Below are 19718 nucleotides of genomic sequence, written 5' to 3'. Positions count from 1 at the left end.
ATATAAATTTGCAAAAAAATATATATATATTCTTTAACAAAAACAATTGTTTCAAAAAAATTTCCAATCCCTTTTTTTTTATAAAAAAAAATAGATTTTATTTTATTTTATTTTTATTTTATTAAGGATATTTTTGTTATTAGGAAACATTTTGTAGTTTAGGGGACATGATTGTCAATTACAGAGTATTCTCTCCTAAATTTTATATTTAAACAAAAAAGGTCGGAATTTGTTTAAAAAGGAGAAGTTTTAGGGGAAGCCTTCTCGGATCAGCTTCTCCAGAAATTGGTGGAGCCCGAGCTTCTGGGTCAATTTCTGGAGAAGCTGCTCTCTTTCTTCCTGGTGAAGAAATCGGTGAAGCACATATGGAGCCAATGTGGGTCTTCTCCCTAGAAAATTGGGTCTACGTTTTTCGGTTCAATGTTGTTATGACAAGGGATGAGGTGGTTGAGTCGAGAATGTGGCAGCTGGGGATGCAACTGCTGAAGCTTTCAGTCTCTTCTATTCCCATATGGATCAAATTGCTTCACCTGCCTATGGAGTTTCGTGATCCAGAGTGCCTTGGTGGTATAGCGAGTGGGGTTGGGAAAGCGTTATCTGATTCTGTGACGGAGGAGCAACAGCGGCTAGGATTTGTCAGAGTTGTGGTGGAGTTGGATGTGGTTGATGGGGATGGTAAGCTAATTATAGTGGGGATTGAATACCCCTGGATACCTATCAAATGTGCTAAATTCAAGGCTTTTGTTGGCGTGAGGGGAAGAAGCTATGGAGGCCTAAGTTTGATTTTAAGCGAGGGCTGATGGTAATGTGGTGAAGCAGAACAACAAGGCATAACTCAAGAAACAGGGCTTGATAAGACCATTAGTAGACCTACTATTACTGGAAAAGAGAATAAAGCTCGATTAAGGTATTTTTCTGCAATTTTCCTAGTATCTTGGAATCTACCATTAACAATGATATGGGAAAAGGTGTTCTGGGAGAAGAGGGAGATAAGGCCAGCAGAGGCTTTTCGCCTCCTAAATTGCTTTTATGAAGACTGCAGTTTGGAACATAAGAGGTCTAAATAACCTCTTACAGCAAAAAAAAGTTTGTAAAATAGAAATAAGGTGGATTTGTTTTGCTTGGTAGAAACTCGTGTTCATTTAGAGAAGTCTAGTAGGATTAGGGAGTTTATTTTTCTGGGTTGGGGGTTTATCAACAACTATGATAACCACCCTATTGGAAAATTTTGGGTTTGTTGGAATGTGAATGTTGTTGATGTTAGTGATCTGTATAGTTCTGCCCAGACTATTAGTTGTAATATTAGTTTGGTGCAAGGTGGGTATAGATGGGTTCATTCTTTTGTATATGGCTCTAATAATGGTGTGGAGCGTAGAGGGTTGTGGCAGGAATTGGGGGTGGTTCATAATCAAATTGCTCAGGCTCCTTGGTTTTTAACTGGTGACTTTAATGTGGTTAAGAGTTTGTCTGAAAATGGTGATGGTATTAAGCTTAACTGTTATGAGGAGGAATTTGGGGAATGCCTTTATAGGGTTAAGGTGTTTGATCTTCCCTATAGTGGCCGCTATTTCATTTGGAATAATTGTCATGAGAAGTTGGAATAATTGTCTTGAGAAGGATGCTTTGGTGGCTCGGAAATTGGATAGGGTAATGGGTAATGTGGAGTGGCTGGAAATGGTTGATGAAACTGAGGTTGAATTTCCAATAGGTAGGGGTCTCTAATCACTCCCCTGCTGTGATCTCTATAGGGAGGGTGAAGAGCTTTGGGCCAAAGCCATTTAAGTACTTTGGTTTTGGGTTCGATCATGAGAATTTTCTTATTTGGGTGGATGAGGGCTGGCAAACTTGTGTTGAAGGTTCTTCTATGTTTTGCTTACACGCTAAGCTGAAGTCTGTCAGGGTTTCTTTAAGTCAAGAATATTGAGGTTTTGAGGGGGTATTAGGGAGGGGGTATTACTAGCTAAGGATCATTTGGATCAAAAGTAAACATAATCATAGTAGGGAAATGAAATAAAGTTATAATTATAAAATCAAATAAAATCTTCTTTAGCTTTTAGTTGGTTAATTTTATACATCAATCTCCCCTTCTTGAAAAGAACTCATCTTCGAGTTAAGTTCCGACTCTTTTGTGAAAAATATTCAAAAATGTCTGCCATTTTGAATGTTGAGGATATTGCCATTTCCTGTGGAAGATCAATGACATATGCATTGTTGTTAATCTCTTTTAGTACCTTGCATTGACCATACTTCTTATTCCCTCAACTTTCTAGAAGTACCAGTCAACAGTTGCCCCTTGCGTAAATATACCAACACAAGAGCTCCTTCTCGAAAAATTTTAGATCGCCGATCCTTCTCTACTGCCGTCTTGAACTTAGCATATGATTCTTCTAGATGCTGACAAACTCCCCTTTATGTGGCTTTCACCCATTCTGCTAAATGCTCCAATGCCACACTAGCTCCCTGTAACTTAGGTAGAGTTATGAGATCTACTGCAAGTCATGGAGTTCTTCATAGATGACTTCAAACGGTGCCTTCCTAGTAGATCAATTCACTATTCTGTTGTAGGCAAACTCGGCTTGAGCTAGAGCCAGGTCCCACTACTTCGGTTTGTCACCTGCAATACACCGAAGTAAATTGCCTAGAGTTCAATTAATAACTTCTGTTTGACTATTCGTCTGTGGATGGCTCGTGCTACTGTATTTCAATTTTGTGTTGAACCGTCTCCATAATGTTCACCAAAAGTGGGATAAGAACTTGGTATCTCAGTCAAAAGTGATAGACTTTGGTACTCCATGCAATCAGACCACCTCTCAGAAGAACATATTGAATACTTGAACAACATCTTCCTACAAGCAAAAGAGTGAGTCATTTTGAAAAATCTATCAACAATCACCATTATTGAATCTACTCCTTGTTGGGTTCTCGGAAGTCCCAACACGAAATCCATAGACAGATCTTCCCACGGTGCCTCGGGTATTGGTAAAGGCATATACACTGTTTTGTGTTTGTCCCTTAGCTACCTGATAAGTTGGACATCTCCGAACATGATTACCTACATCCTTCTTTAATTGTGGCCAGTAATACCGATCCTTTACCAAGGAGATAGTTTTGTCTCTTCCAAGGTGTCCACCTAGACCTCCACCGTGTAGTTCCCATATGATTTGTTCCCTTAAAGAACTCCGTGGGATGCAAAGTTGATTCCCTCATAATAGATACCACTCTTGAATATGCATCTCAGGACTTCCTTGCCTCGCCTTGCAACGTCTCGAGGCCTCGCCAAAATCTTCATTTGCCTATATAACTCCTTTAGACACTCAAATCCCGTTACTTCAACCTTCATAGTAATTAGTAATGTGGGTCAGCGACTTAAGGCGTCGGCTATCCAATTCATTTCCCGACTTGTGCTTCGGGGTAAATGTGAACCTTTGGATATAAGAAACCTATTGAGCAAGCATCCGATTCAAATTTTTCTAACTATTGATGAACTTTAATGGCTGATAGTCTGCGTATAAAGTGAACTCTCTCTAAATTAGATAGTGCTGCCATACCATGAGTACTCTTAGTATAGCATGGAGTTCCAATTCGTATGTAGACCACTTTTGTCTTGCTTCTCCAAGTTTTTCACAAAAATTCCACAAGCTTTTGTTCGAACAGCTTGTCAAAGTCGGGTAAAGCAACTACAAGCGCTATGCATAGCTTCTCTTTGATGATTGAGAAACTTCGCACAGCTTTGTCACCCCAATTGAATTTTTCCTTCTTCATGAACTCGGTGATTGGTGTCATAATGCTGCTGAAATTTCAAACGAACCTCTTATAGAAGGTTGCTAACTCGTGAAAACCTCTCACTTCTCCCATGGATTTGGGCGTTGGCCATTCTCGGATTGCTCTCACATTCTCTTCATCCACTCCGATTTCATCGATACTGACTACAAATCCGAGGAAGAGTAGTTTGTTCATCATGAAACTGCACTTCTTCAAGTTGATGTACAACTTGTTGTCATAAAGGGTTTCCAACACTTTCCTCACATGATCCATGTGATCCATCGGGTTGCGACTATAGATAAGAATATCATCAAAATTGACAACGACAAATTTCTCGATAAAAGATTTATGTACCTGGTTCATGAGTCACATGAAAGTGCTTGGTGCATTCAATAGTTTGAAAAGCATCATCATCCACTCGTAAAGCCCTTCCTTTGTTTTGAATGCAGTCTTCCATTCATCTCTCGGTCGTATACGAATTTGGTGATAGCCACTCCTTAGATCGATCTTCGAAATGACCTTGGCCCCCGACAGCATATTAAACATATCACCTATTCGAGGAATAGGAAACCAGTACTTGATCGGGATCTTGTTTATCGCTCTATTATCCATGCAAATCCGCCAACTTTCATCTTTCTTTTGTACTAGTAAGGCTAATACTGTGCATGGACTCATACTCTCTCGCAAGTGTCCCTTCCGAATTAACCCCTCTACTTGCTCTTGCAGAATAGCATTCTCCTTTGGTCTCATTCGGTAATGTGGAATGTTAGGGAGACTTGCTCCGAGCACTAAGTCAATATAATGCTGAATGTCTCTCATGGGCAGCAATCCCTCTGGCATCTCTTCAGGCATGATGTCTCAGAATTCTTCTAACATCGGTCACATCATCTCGGGAACTTCTTTTGCGGTGGACAGTGTGGTTCCCTTGGTCACCAATGCTATGATGTCTCATGCTTCCTTAACTTCTTCTAGGAATTCTGGTCCAGTGGACAAAAGGACCTGTTTACTCTCGAAATGGGTAGGATTACCAACCATTGATTCTTGTAAGGGATGAATGGTTATCTTATGACCGTCCCCGAAGATAATGCAAACGTTATCCCTCCCCTTGTGCCGGGCATCTACGTCAAATTGCCATAGTCTTCCCAAAATTATGTGGCATGCGTTCATCTCCACCACATCACATAAAATCGAGTTCGAGTAATGTTTACCAATTGGAAACGTAAAATGGCATCTCTCAGTCACTTGTGTCTCAGTTTCCCACTTGATCCAGCCGATCTAGTATGGTGAAGGGTGCTTCTCGGTCTTTACCCCAGCTTCATAACTATCTCCTTAGACACTACATTCTCCCCTCTACCATCGTCAATGATCACATCACATACCCTTCGGTTGGCCATGTAACGAGTGCGAAAGATCTTGCTTCTCTGAGATTGATCCACTTGTTCGAGATCAGGAGTAAGCGCTGAATTACCAAGGATTAGGAAAATGGGATTCCCTAATCAGCTTTGGCCAACTCTTCCTCCTCATAATCGGGTGTATCATCCTCGGTTGCTCCAATCTCTCTATTCTCAGCTCCTTCTGGCTCGGGTTCGATCAAGTTCACCATCTGCCTCCGGGGACATTAATGTGACCTATGTCCCTATTGGTTGCATTTGAAACTCTTGTCTGGACCGGGCCATGCATACAAATTATTGGATGGGTATATGTTCACTGTTTACCTTGGGATGTTTGAGCTGTTGTTGACTCCTTTTCCCGTTGGAGTGATTGATTGACTAGGCGCGATGGTCGGGATTAGGGCTTGTTTTCCCCTCCCCTATGCAGATCGCGTCGAATCACTCAAATTTCACCCCCCAAGTTGGTGCTCTAGGCCTCTCTAGTTGCTTCTCTGCTCGGGTTGCCAAGCTCATTGCCTCAGCCAAGGTGAAGACAGGATGCATAAAGACTTTGTCTTGGATTGCTAAGCGCAATCCTCCAATAAACCTTGCGACTTGTTGTGCTTCTGTCTCCATGAGATCATTATGGGCGGATAATCAATAGAAGTCATTTGTACTGTGCAAACTCCTTTGCGGCACTCCCGATATTGCTAAAAAATACTTTGCTCAAAATCTGGCTGTAAGAACCATGCCTTGAGTAGCCGCTTCATCTTAAACCATGATGTCACGGGCCCCTTTCCCTTCCCAGCACGTGAGATCTGTAATTGTTCCCACCAAGCTGAGGCTCCACCCTTGAACTTGTAAGCCACCAACTTCACCTTTCAATCCTCTGGAATATTCATGTAATCCAAGAATGGCTCTACCTCCATCACCCAATCTAGGAAATCTTCGATGTGAAGATGCCCATTTATTGAACAGAAGATCAATCTTCATTCAGTATTCGTGGGATTCTTCCCTTTTGTAATCATGACGCACTCCATAAGCATCCCCATAACCAGCGCCTCCATAGACATTCCCCATAAAGCCAGCGCAGCGCTGGCTTGTAGCCTCTAAAACCTGCACCTCTACAACCAGCGCCTCTATGTCCTCCACCCCTTCGATCTGATCCAACGTCCCTACCAAACACCCCTTCAGCTGGAACTCTTGGAATTCAGCTCTCAAAGGAGCCTCTTGTCACGAGCGGCATCGCTAAGGGGATTAGAATAGGGCAGCCATTTTATGACATATTTGGTCGTTTTTTACTAGATCCAGATCCCTTTGGATGGCATGGGTCAATGTTAATTTGATTAGGGGCAGATGTTTTTGGCTCCTCAAAGTCCCCCAAGACTCGACTTAGAGCTAGAGAAAAATTTTAAAGCTTCATGATATAGCTAAGAATTTTTTAAAGTTCCAAATTGGGGTTGGAACTATTTCTTTATGGATTTAGGCTTTGCATCCGGATGGTATTCTTTTTGATAAGTATGGTTTTAGGGTTATTTATGATGCTAGAAGCCAGATAGATGCCAAGTTGTCAAGTGTGATTAGGGTGAGAGATTGAAACTGCCTGCATGCTAGATCTGAAGCTTTGGTAGCCATTCAAAGTCATTTGCCTTTTGTAAAGTTCGAGTGAGTGATACCCCTTTGTGGCTGCCTTCAAAGATCTTTAGATATTCTTCTAGAGATACTTGGGAAGTATATGGGTAAAGCAGCCTAAGGTAGAATGGAGTAATCTAATTTGGTTTTCTTTTGCTATTTTTTTTTTTTTTTGATAAGTAAAAATTTATATCAAAAGCGCAGAGAGGCGCAACCCATATACACGGGAACTATAAAAGAGAGCGCCTAAGAGGGAGAGAAATGAAAGAGGAAATCAGAGAAACTAATTACTAAAGGAGCTAGCCAAGCGGCTGTCCAAGAGTAAAGAGTAAAGAAGAAAAGATGAGTCAGTTCCTCTATAGTCCTAGTAGAGTTCTCAAAACATTTAGCATTTCTTTCAATCCATATACACCACATGAGACATAGAGGGATCATCTTCCAAATTACCGCACTTCGAGCACGACCTCCCAACCACCAGCAATAGAACAAGTCCCTTACTCTGCAAGGCATAACCCAATGCAACCCAAACCGACTGAAAATAGTGTGCCAAAGAGCTCTTGCGGTTTCGCAATGGAGAAGAAGATGATCTACTGACTCTCCTGACTTTTTGCACATACAACACCACTCCACCACCACAAGGTTCCTCTTCCGCAGATTATCATGAGTCAAAATTTTGCCAAGGGCCGCGGACCACCCAAAAAAAGCCACTCTCAAAGGCACCTTAGAGCGCCAAATACTCTTCCAAGGAAACATCTCATGGCCAAAATTAGACAAGGCCTTGAAGAGCGACTTAACCTCGAACTTACCTTTCCTAGACGAGGCCCAGCAAATACGATCCACCGTACCTACAGAGATCTTGCACGAGTACAACCGCTCAAAAAAAGGAGCAACCAAATCCATCTCCCAATCCTGAACATGTCGCACAAAAGTGACATTCCACTCTATAACCCCACTCCTCCAAGTTAAATTGTCCTTCACCCACGCTTCTTTGTGTCTAGCAATGCTGAACAGAGAAGGGAAGACTTGCTTCAACGGAGTTTCCCCACACCAAGTATCATGCCAGAAACGAACTTTCGAACCCACCCCCACCTCAAACCGACAACCTTTGGCAAAGGAACTCCAACCTTGACGAATATGCTTCCATACACTCACACCATGAGAACCAAAGTTGTGTTTCTTTTGCTATTCCTAGACATGCTTCCTTCTTATAGCTGGTAGTTTGAGATAGCCTCTCCACGGGGAACAGATTACTGAAATGGAGAATGGCTAGAGAAGTGCCTTTTTTGTAGAAGCATAATTGAGTGTCGAGATCATTTGTATTTTGAGTGTGGTTTTAGCAAGAGGATTTGGAGGGAAGTGATGCAAAAATGCTCATTTATTTCCTTTTCTACGGCTTGGGAAGAGGTCTTGATAAAAAGGCCAAGTGTTTGGAGGGGTAAGATCCTCGAAAGTGTTGTTTGCAAGCTGGCCTGGTTCTATTGTTTATTACATTTGGAGACATAGAAATAATGTGAAGTTTGGTAATCGGTTATGTACTAAAGAACAGATTTTGCAAAATATCTGTTGGGAGGTGAGTACTCGGATTGTGGGAAAAGGTAAAAGGAAGTTTAAGGCTTCTGAAGATATTGAAAAACTTTGTAATAACTGGGGAATTCCCTCCAGTGTTTTGGTCTAGAGGCTTTCTGTGTTCTCAGATTCTTGGCTGGGTTTCTGCTTGAGTTTGGCTGGGTTGGTCATGTTGAGGGCTTGGCTGTTTGCTTGAGGTTGGCTGGTAGTCTCTGGAAGATTCTTGTTTTTGTAGTTCATGTTGTTGCTGCTGTGGCTTCTGTATTCTGCAGATTAGAGTTTGTTTCCTGGGTTCTTAGTTTCCTGTTGTAGCTTCTGTGGGGTGTTTTCTGGAGGTTGTTTAGAGGGGTTTCATTTTGTTTGTATTGCTTCCTTGTTGCTTTAGAGTTTGTTTTAGGCTTTTTCTCTGAAGATTGAGAATAGTCTATATAGCTTTCTGTTGTTTTTTGTAAGTTTCTGAGCAACTTGTGTTCCAGCAGGGTTTTCTTGCTGGAAAGATTTATTGTATTCTTTGTGTGGTATGGAAAATTTTATTCATTCAAAAAACAAACAAACAAACAAACAAAACAAAAAAAAAACAATATAAATTTGTTTTGGGTTATCCACACTCATTTGTTTTAATGACATTAATTGTTGGGGACGTAATTTGAGTATTTTCTTTTCTTGATGTTGTACACTAGATTGAGGAAAATGGTGATCCCTGTGCTCAGAGATGTGGGAGCTGGGATGAGAAATTTCGGACCAGTGTTACTTCTGAACTGAATGAATCGCAAACCAACGCAGTTTTAGCATGTCTCCATAAGATACATTGCAACCACAAGTCACCTGTAGAACTTATATGGGGTCCTCCGGGTACAGGGAAAACAAAAACCATCAGTACACTACTCTTTACCCTTTTAAGAATGGGATGTAAGACTCTTACCTGTGCCCCAACGAATGCTGCAATCACAGAAGTGGCCTCTCGCACCCTAAAGCTGGTGAAAGAATCCTTTGAAACAAACAATGGGATTGATGCTTTGTTTTTCCCACTGGGAGATATTCTCTTATTTGGGAATAAGGAGCGGCTCCAACTTGATTCAGAGATTGAAGAGATACATTTGGATTATCGGGTCAAAAAGCTTACAGATTGCTTAAGTCCTTTGACTGGTTGGAGGCATTGTTTTGCTTCAATGATTGATCTTCTTGAAGATTGTGTTTCTCAGTATAACATCTTCTTGGAAAATGAATCTCTCAAAGAGAGAGAACACGACAATGAAAATGAAATCAACTCATTTCTTGATTTTCTGAGGAAAAGATTTGTTTCTACGTCATCATCAATCAAAAATTGTATTCGCGTATTTTGTACCCATTTACCAAAAGAATATGTTCTGGAACGAAATTTCCAAAACATGGTCTCTCTTATTGGCCTGCTTAAGTATTTTGAAACCTTGCTGTTTCAAGATAATGTGGAATCTCAAGTAGTGGCGAAGCTTTTTTCGTGTTCGGAATTAGCTGCAGATATATCTGAGTCATTTATGGATATGCCATTCCCGTTGTATCAAAGGAGAAAAGAGTGCTTGTCTACTTTAAGGTCTGTTTTAAGAACTCTCAACGGCTCGTTTAATGTACTTGACCGTCTAAGCATTATGAGCAAACAGTCAATAGAGGAATATTGTCTTCAAACAGCTTCCGTACTTTTTTGCACTGCTTCAAGTTCCTATAAGCTGCACTCAGTGGCAATGAAACGATTGAGCATTCTGGTTATTGACGAAGCTGCACAATTAAAGGAGTGCGAGTCGACCATACCATTGCAACTTCCAGGTTTGAGGCATGCTATTCTTTTTGGCGATGAGTGCCAATTACCAGCAATGGTTGAAAGCAATGTATGTAAATGCTATTTGGTTATCTTACATAAACCTCCCTTTGTTGTTGAGCAAACTGGTTACTCCTTTTCTTAAAAAAAAATTCTTTCAAAATCTATTATGTTTCTTTTCACAGATTTCTGGTAAAGCTGGCTTTGGGAGAAGTTTATTTGAGAGATTGAGCTCATTGGGACACTCAAAGCATCTTCTCAATATACAGTACCGAATGCATCCATCCATAAGTTTCTTCCCAAATTCAAATTTTTATCACAAACAGATCTTAGATTCTCCAAATGTTAAAAGAAAAAGCCACGAAAAGCACTATCTTTCCTGGCCAATGTTTGGTCCCTATTCTTTTATAAATATAGTAGGTGGAAGAGAAGAGAAGGATGATGTTGGGCGTAGTTCGAGGAACATGGTTGAGGTTGCTGTTGTTATGAAAATACTGCAGAAATTATGCAAAGGTTACTCAATTGAAGTATCATATTTTTTCCCTCTTTGGCCTGAATTTAAAAGGTTGCTATTGTTATAGAGAAACTAGGGCTTAAACCTTTAATTAACTTTTTTTTTTCCCTCTTTTGTCTTTTGCTGAATACAGCTTGGGTTGGTTCAGAACAGAAACTCAGTGTTGGCGTTATATCTCCTTATGCTGCCCAAGTAGTTGCAATTCAAGAGAAACTTGGACGGAAGTATGATAACCTTGACGGGTTTGCAGTCAAGGTTAAATCAGTTGATGGGTTCCAAGGAAGGGAAGAGGACATAATAATAATATCAACTGTAAGATCTAATAGTTGGGCATCGATTGGGTTCCTATCAAATCCTCAGAGAACTAATGCTGCTCTCACAAGGGCTAGGTAATACTTATGCCAAACTCTTTTGATAAGTTTGCTTTTTCTTCCCTTTAACGAGTATCGTAAATAATAAGTGCCCCCTGTAATGCCTTTCAGGCACTGTCTATGGATTTTAGGAAATGAAAGAACACTTTGTCATAGTAAATCTGTTTGGGAAGCCTTAGTCCTTGATGCTAAGAAACGTCAATGTTTCTTTAATGCTGATGAAGATAAGGATTTGAACAAAGCAATATTGGATGTGAAGAAAGAGTTGGAACAATTTGACAATTTGCTCAATGGGGATAGCACACCTTTCAGAAGTGCTAGGTGGAAGGTACTTGGTGTTCACTAGTTATACTTTTCATTCAAAATATTTTTTTTTTCTAACTTCAATTAGTGGCAATTTTAATATTCTTGCTTAAATTGGTTATGTAGTCTTTCTTATTAAATCCTTTATATTCAATATCAACAGGTTCTTTTCAGTGATAACTTTTTGAAATCATTTCAAAAACTGAAGTGTGTACAGACAAAGAAATTAGTGATACACCTTCTAGTTAAACTTTCCAGTGGCTGGAGACCGCATGTAGATCACATTTGTGGAGGTTCTTCACAGATTTTAAAGCAATTTAAGGTTAAAAGTCATTATGTTGTTTGTGCAAATGACATAGTAAAAGATTGGAGTGACTTGGCGAAGGAATGTAGGTACTATCAAGTTTTGAAGATCTGGGATATATTTCCTGCAGGGGGTATTCCAAAATTAATCAAACGTCTTGATAGTATGTTTGAAAAATATACAGATGACTTTATTAATCACTGCAAAGAGAGATGTCTTGAGGGGTATGTATGTTCTTTTGCTTTCTATTAGATTTTTTTGCTAAATTTTAAAACTTCAAGGATGCCTTATTTAGATCTTTTAAATTTATGAGCATCTCTTCTTTATGTTTGACGTTCTAATTGGTTTAAACCTTTTTTTTTTTTTTTACATCGCTGTTTGCATAGGAATTTGGAAGTTCCGAAGAGTTGGTCGTATTCTTATGATATTGTCAGGATTAAGAAACATGATGGCAGTGAAAATGGGACCGATTTAAGTGGTTCTACTTCTGATGGTGGAAGTTATGTGGAGAATGTAAAGGTCAGTGAGAGTCTGATGCTGATGAAATTCTACTCCTTAGGTGTAGCGGGCCACTTGCTTTCTAATCATGATGGTGGCGAATTGGATCTTCCATTTGAAGTAACTGAACAAGAGTTAGAGATGATCATTTTTCCTAGAAGTACCTTTATACTTGGACGGTCAGGTACTGGGAAAACAACTGTTTTGACTATGAAATTATTTCAAAAAGAGAAACTGCACCATATGGCAAAAGATGTTTTTTTTGGTGTCAAGAGTTATAGACCTGTGCATAGTCAGGAAAAGGAGGCTGAAGAGACTGTTTCAGAAAATGAGGAAACCATACTACGCCAGCTTTTTGTGACAGTCAGTCCTAAACTGTGTTCTGCTGTCAAACAACATGTTTCTCACTTGAAAAGGTGCATTGATATTGATGATTTTGATGATGCAACTCAATTCAAGAATGTCCCAGATACTTTGGTTGATGTTCCACCAGAGGCATACCCTCTTGTCATTACATTTCATGATTTTCTGATAATGCTTGATGGAACTGTGGGTAATTCATACTTTGAAAGATTCCATGAAGTAAGGAAACATTCTCATGGCAAGGTTCGTGGTGGATCTGTTGCCTTACAGACATTTATAAGGAAGAAAGAAGTTAATTATGAAAGGTTTAGTTCATCATACTGGCCCCATTTCAATAACCAGCTGACTAAAAATCTTGACTCTTCAAGAGTTTTTACAGAGATTATTTCTCATATAAAAGGTGGCCCACAAGCTCTAGAAGCAGGTGATGGTAAACTCAGTGGTAAAGACTATGTTTTACTATCAGAGGGCCGAGTGTCCGGTTTAAATAGACAGAAGAGAGAGATAATATATGAAGTCTTTAGAAATTATGAAAAAATGAAGGTTAAAAATGGTGACTTTGATATGGCTGATGTTGTAATTGATCTTCATCTTCGATTGAGAGTTGAAAGATATGAGGGTGATGAAATTCATTTTGTATATGTGGATGAGGCGCAGGATCTCACATTGAGCCAAATTGCACTATTCAAATATATCTGCAAAAATGTTGAAGAAGGTTTTGTTTTCTCTGGCGACACAGCACAAACAATTGCGAGGGGAATCAATTTTAGATTCCAGGATATTCGATCTCTGTTCTACACAAAGTTTCTCTCGGAATCTAACAGCTGTGGACATGATAAAAGAAAAGAGAAAATCTCAGATATTTTCCATTTGAGCCAGAATTTCCGTACTCATGATGGGGTTCTTAAACTATCACAGAGTGTTATTGAACTTCTGTATCATTTCTTTCCTCAATCTATTGATGTTTTGCAGCCGGAGACTAGTCTTATATATGGTGAAGCTCCAATCTTGCTTGGATCAGGGAACAATCAAAACACAATCGGTACTATTTTTGGAAATAGTCAAAAAGCTGGAAGGAGTTTTGTTGGCTTTGGTGCAGAGCAGGTAATATTGGTACGAGATGATCATGTTCGGAAGGAAATTACCAAATATGTTGGGAAGCAAGCTCTTGTTCTAACTATTGTGGAGTGCAAGGGCCTTGAGTTTCAGGTGGTTATAATGTGTAATTACTTATTCAATTTACTGGTTTATATCGAGGTGATTATCATGAGGAGTTTTCTTTTGCCTTGTTTGCTAATTTTTTTATGAATACGGCTATCATTTTGAAAGGTCCTTTTTAATATGTTCAGATTCATCACCATTTTAAGTGAGATTGCATATTTCAAATGCTGGCTTTGTTATGTTTGCCTGATTCCAGTAGCAAAATACTTTCTCAAGTACATATATGGCAATTTTCTTGCAAAAGTTCAAAGTTTCAAGCTTCTTGTCTAAACGCATTTTTGTTAGAGGTCTGTTGCTGTATCAGTAAATGAAAAAGTTAGATGTTAACGATGATCACTTTATTTGTTCAAAATGTATCTTTTTCAGAAGTTGTCATATTTTTCTACCTGTTTGTGACCCCCATATTGCTCTTGATGTAGGATGTATTGTTGTACAACTTTTTTGGCTCATCACCTCTGAAAAATCAGTGGAGGTTGATATATAAATATATGGAGGAACAAGATTTAGCCAACTCCACTTCTCTCTCTTTCCCAAGTTTCAATGATGCTAAACACCATGTCTTGTGCTCAGAACTGAAGCAACTTTATGTGGCTGTCACTCGTACGAGGCAGAGGTTGTGGATCTGTGAGAATGGAGAGGGATTCTGCAGACCTATGTTTGACTATTGGATGAAAAAGCGTCTTGTCCAAGTCGAACAGCTGGATGACTCACTTGCTCAGGCAATGCAAGTTGCCAGCTGCCCTGAGGAATGGAGGTTGCGGGGCATCAAGGTTAGTACTATATATTATGCCATTGATTTTGACCCTCTATTATTGAATCATATTTTGCTCCAGTTGTGAATGGAAAATATGAGGTTATTGCATAAAACAAATCCTGGTGAAGGAATAAGATTGTTCATTTTTTTTTTTAGATCGTTTCAAAAAATAAAAATAAAACTGTCTAAAACAATAATGGTGATGTCTGACTCTTTTATCTTTTTTCTTGCAGTTGTATCGTGAGTATAGCTATGAAATGGCAACATTGTGCTTTGAGAGAGCTGGAGATACTTATTGGGAAAGAAGGTCTAAGGCTTCTGGCCTCCAAGCCTCTGCTGACCAAATGCGCCATTCAAATCCTAAAGCGGCAAACGTGATCCTTAAGGAGGCTGCTGACATATTTGAAACCATAGGCATGGTGGATTCTGCTGCCCAATGTTTCACTGATCTTGGGGAGTATGAGAGAGCAGGTATGCATTCGATTCTCTGACGTTGGTCAACTACAACTTGCCATCTTTCACGAAAATTTTGGTGTTATGGTTCTACTATAGCAACTATAACATTTTTATGGAACATAAACGTCGTCGTAAAAACTCAATCGGTCTCTCAATTGAGAGTTAAACCTTTTGTAATGTTGAAAGTTTTAATAAAATACAACTTGTATATGATAGATCTATGTTGGAATTCTGTGTCATGGCTGGATTTTATGAAAGAAATAAGTTGGGGGAGAGGGGCCATTGTCTGGTGCAATGGTAATGTCATGGGCTGCCAAGTGCAAGTGCACATTCCAGTGTGAATGGCTGCTTCATGAGAAAATGGTAGGACCACATCCAAACTACTCCCCAGGCCCCACTTAGATTGAACCAGCATTGAGTGATGTCAACTTCTTAGAAATAAGTTGGGGGAGGGGCGACCTTATAGTGGGAATGTATCAAACATTGTATAGCTTACCATTGCTGTTTGATCAAAATAAGTTGTTTCCGTAATGTGTTCTGATAATCCAGCAGGTATAACATGTGCAGGTTTTCTGACTTTAGAACATTGTTCAGAACTTACGTTGTTTGCAACTAGTTATTCCAGTCAGCAGCTTATAGGAACAGGCCAAATAATTTATGTAGTGTATCTTAAGACACTGCACTTCAGTTAGTGGCAAGAGGTGCTTCGGCCTTAGCTCAAGTGGTAAAGTTTTCAGGTAGAGTAAGGCCAGATCTTAGGTTCAAATCCCTTTTTTTTATTAGTAATTCAATCTTATTAAAGGGTCATAGGTTCAAATCTGGCCGATATACAATATGATAAGAGTATCATCAAGTGGCCGGATTGAACTGGGGTAAACTCTGTTATATCCTTGAAAATTAACACTCTGCAACTGCCCATCAACTCAAGTACAAAAGTTGAGTTGCATTGCACAAAATTGAATTTTTCATCTCACCTTCTCTTAATCAGTGTGTATTGGAGCCTGGATGTCTTGTCCTACAGTTTGGGTTTTTCTTCCACTTTAAAATGTGAAGTTCTGGAGTCTTTGTACTGTTTACTTTGGTCTCTTTTCCATTATTTATTGCAATCTTCTTAGAATCTCTTCTATAGTTTGTATCCGAAAATTGCCATGCGATGTCTTGACTTTTTTTTTTTTTTTTAATTTATCTCTGAATCTGGAGATAAATTGGTCCCTTGATGATGCCCAAAAAATTATCATGAATACTATTTTTTATTTGTAGGTAACTTTTTTATGCTGTAGTTGAGGTGTCAAAATCTGAGTTAGTATTGGTTCCCGTCTGAGATTGGTAGATGACTTCAAACATTTCAACTTATTGTTTCAGGGAGGCTTTATTTGGAACAATGTGGTGAGTCTGAGCTGAAAAGAGCTGGGGAATGCTTTTCTCTAGCCGGATGCTATGAACTTGCAGCTGATGTGTATGCCAGGGGCTATTTTTTCTCAGACTGTTAGAAAGTTTGCTCCAAAGGAAAATTATTTGACATGGGTTTTCAGTACATTAAGGATTGGAAACAACTTGCAACTACAGATTTTGGTGTGGTTATAATGGGAAATGAAATAGACAAAATTGAACTAGAGTTTCTTGAGAGTTGCGCTGACCAGAATAACTTGTCCATGATGAAAAATTATTTAAATGCAGCTCAGAGACATCAGAGTGTTGGTGGTGAAATAATATGTGCTCGAAAAATTCTAGATTCTCATCTGCATTCAAAGTCCTCCAAGTATGTATGGGAAGATAATTTTGTTTCCAATCTGTTAAAACATTCGGAACGGAAGATCGCTACAAATCAGATTTCTGTAGAAACACTGGTTTGCTTTTGGAATCTTTGGAAAGATAAGATTGGAAACATTATTGAATTCCTCAGATGTCCTGAAACCCAAGCTGTTAAAGAATATGTTGATTTTTGCCTGATTTTCTTTGGAGTGCGGAAGCAGTTTCATAATGATAAAGTCATCTATCTTTTGCTCAACCCTGAAGCTGATTGGGTGAAACAGTTGGATCATAGATTCATTCATCGGAATGGGAAGCTGGTTTCAATCAATTTTTACCAGTTTGTTTCAACTGCTCGAAGTTACTGGTGTTCAGAATTACTTTCTGTTGGTATGAAGGTTTTGGGCAGTGTTGAAGCCCTTTATGATTTATCATTAAAGAATTCCCTCTCCATGTTCTGCCAAAGCATATCTCTTACACGTATCTATGAGGTTGCAAAGTCTCTTTTGGAATCCAAGTATCTGGACCTAAGGGACCATGATAATAAGACATTGCGGCAATATGTTGAACTTTCCACTAATATCTTTGGCTACATATTTCCTCTGGACTGGCAGATATCATTGGCAGAGAACATGTTTTCTTTGAGAGGAACTGAGGTTATGAAGAATTTACTAAAGCAAGTGATACATCAAAACATCAGCTCAACAGGTAGGCTGACGTATGGGCAAATTGGAAGAGTTGTAATGGTAATTCTTGGATTGGGTAAGCTTGACAATGATTTATTGAAGGAGATTTTTGATAGGTTTGATGGGATTCATGAGAATTCCTCCTGGAAGACCTTCATTCAAACTGTGTGTGTGGATATGGGATCAAAATTTCCACTTGGTACCGTGCCTAACAATAGTAGTGAATCGCCAAGAGTGTTATCCCTTCTGCTGACACTCAAGGAAGCTTTGGTAAATACTTACAGGGCAGACTGGATGAATGAAGAGGACTATATGTCACCTGGTTGTTTTTTGCATCTTGTTGAGCACCTACTGATTTTGGTATCATGCTTTCAGGGTTACTTCATCACTTCAAAGTCTTCTTTTGCTGAATGGTTTATCTACCAAGAGGGAGATACCAGCCCAGATTCCACTTCAGTGGTTGAAGTGCAACCATTGCTTGGAAATATCTATGACTTTGTTGTCCATGAAGTTGTTATGCGGCTTATTAATGATAAGGAGGGTACAATGAAATGGATCGAAATGTCTAGAATAAATGCGAAAGTCTACTATCCACTGCTGGTGTTGAGATTGGTTGCCATAGTATGTTTGGCTCAGCTGAACTATGGCAATTATTCATATTTACTTTTTGATTTGCTTCATAGGAGCTATATTACTGAGCAACTTCCATCTGACTTTTATGATGTCCTTGGGAGAAGATTGGACCATTTGAACAATGTAAATGTGATTGCTGAAGCATTTAAAAAAATTAACAATCCTCTTGTAATTGTGAGTTTGGGAAAAACTTGTTCACAATTTCTATGTCCTGATGCCATTTTTGTGGATATGACGGTAAAACAGTGCAGGGAGGACATTGTAAGAGTCTTGTTTCCAAAGACAGTCAAAGCCTTGCAAGGTCAAACTGGAATTATTCAAGTGGAAACAACTAATTCTTGCAGTGAAGTTCTTTCTTCATGCAATGATGATCAGGAGGGTTGTGAACTTGTACCTTCAAACTTTGTTTTGAACAACATAAATGGAAGCAAGCTGCCAATGAATTGTAGTTACTTTTGGGAAATGCTTGAAGCATTGAAGTCATTGGAGAATGGTAGAGATCCAAAGAGCTTTTTTCCCAATGCTCAAGTAATCAAGGTAATGCCAAATTGTTTCACATTATTTTCGACTTTAGCGAAAAGCATATGCACACGAGATCCATACTGAATTTTCCTGTGTAAATATCAGGTGGATGTGGACAAAAGTATTCTCCTTGTGAGTACAAGCCTTCAGAACACTATTTACCTTGATGATGAAAGCCTATTGCAGGAAGTATCCTGCATGCTTGATGAACTGAAGCTACTTTCTGCTGCTTTGGGTGTGAGGTAAGTGTAATGGAGGTTGATATTCCTTGCCTTCTTAGGTTATTTCCCAAGGGATTTTTGTCCTCTTATGGTAATATCTTAAAATGTCTTTTAACTTCTCGTGGATATGAATCTAACTCGAAAGTACACAACCGGGTCGTCTCATACCTTGCGATTTATTTTATTCCCCAAAAATAATTAATATAGGGGCTTTTTAGATACAAAGAATTTACCTGCTACTAATAGAATATAGCCTTTGTTCTTCTTTAGATCCCTTGTTTCATTCTTATAGTATCATATATCATAAATCAAGTCAATGCAACAAAAATGAATGCATTTCCTTACTATTATGTAAGTGAAATATATAAGACAGAATCTGTGTTATACCACCACATCACTTATTCTACTGGATCTTATAGAGCCGGTTCATGCACAACATGATCATGTCTTATTATAGAAAAGATTCTCTTCAAGTGAACCAGCCCTTCTTTTTTTTTTTATGGGGCTTACACTGTAGTTGGAACTATTGAGACATCTGATGACAACGTACAATAGTTGTTTTGAATTGATTATGTAACTCTCATGCATTACTCTCATAATCTCGTATGTTTTGAATTGATTATTGCTTTTTCACCTTATCAGTGAACCGGAGCTTGAGAAGAATACGTCAACAATTGGAGAACTTTCCAAGAGATTGCTGTCAAGAAGGCCAAATGTGGAGCCTATATTGAGTCAGCAATTCTTGCAACAAGGCATAAACATTCTGGTAGAGACATCAGAAACTAGAAGTACATCTGTTGACCAGGATAATGAGGATAAGTTAAAGGCTTTTATTAGAAACTGATTTTGTGTCTGCAGCCAATTGTAAAAACAGTCAGGAAACAGAAAACAAGGGGGAAGAGGAACAATTCCAAGAAAAAGAAAATTGGTAAAGGAGGCAGGAATAGAAGTTTCAATGACATCACATGTTTCAGAAATGTTCTTCATATGCACTCGAAAGT

General features: G+C 39.0%; 2 protein-coding genes across 2 annotated transcripts; both read left to right on the top strand.

Annotated features, from left to right (window-relative positions):
• The first annotated feature begins 9440 nt into the window (after positions 1–9440).
• On the top strand, positions 9441–16396 carry LOC132176609 (uncharacterized). Its single transcript, XM_059588871.1, has 9 exons — positions 9441–10192; positions 10308–10635; positions 10770–11025; positions 11119–11335; positions 11474–11838; positions 12001–13684; positions 14116–14466; positions 14684–14921; positions 16269–16396. The coding sequence occupies exons 1-9, from the start codon at positions 9719–9721 to the stop codon at positions 16394–16396; spliced, it is 4041 nt and encodes a 1346-aa protein (XP_059444854.1). The 5' UTR covers positions 9441–9718.
• LOC132176600 (uncharacterized) lies at positions 16355–19712 on the top strand. The gene is made up of 3 exons (XM_059588859.1): positions 16355–18511; positions 18602–18738; positions 19360–19712. The coding sequence occupies exons 1-3, from the start codon at positions 16427–16429 to the stop codon at positions 19559–19561; spliced, it is 2424 nt and encodes an 807-aa protein (XP_059444842.1). The 5' UTR covers positions 16355–16426; the 3' UTR covers positions 19562–19712.
• The last annotated feature ends 6 nt before the right edge of the window (positions 19713–19718 follow it).

The sequence above is a fragment of the Corylus avellana genome, chromosome ca1 (genome assembly GCF_901000735.1).
Source record: "Corylus avellana chromosome ca1, CavTom2PMs-1.0".
NCBI lineage: Eukaryota > Viridiplantae > Streptophyta > Magnoliopsida > Fagales > Betulaceae > Corylus > Corylus avellana.
Note: the sequence above shows the minus strand (reverse complement) of the source record. Positions and strands in the feature narration are given on the sequence as shown.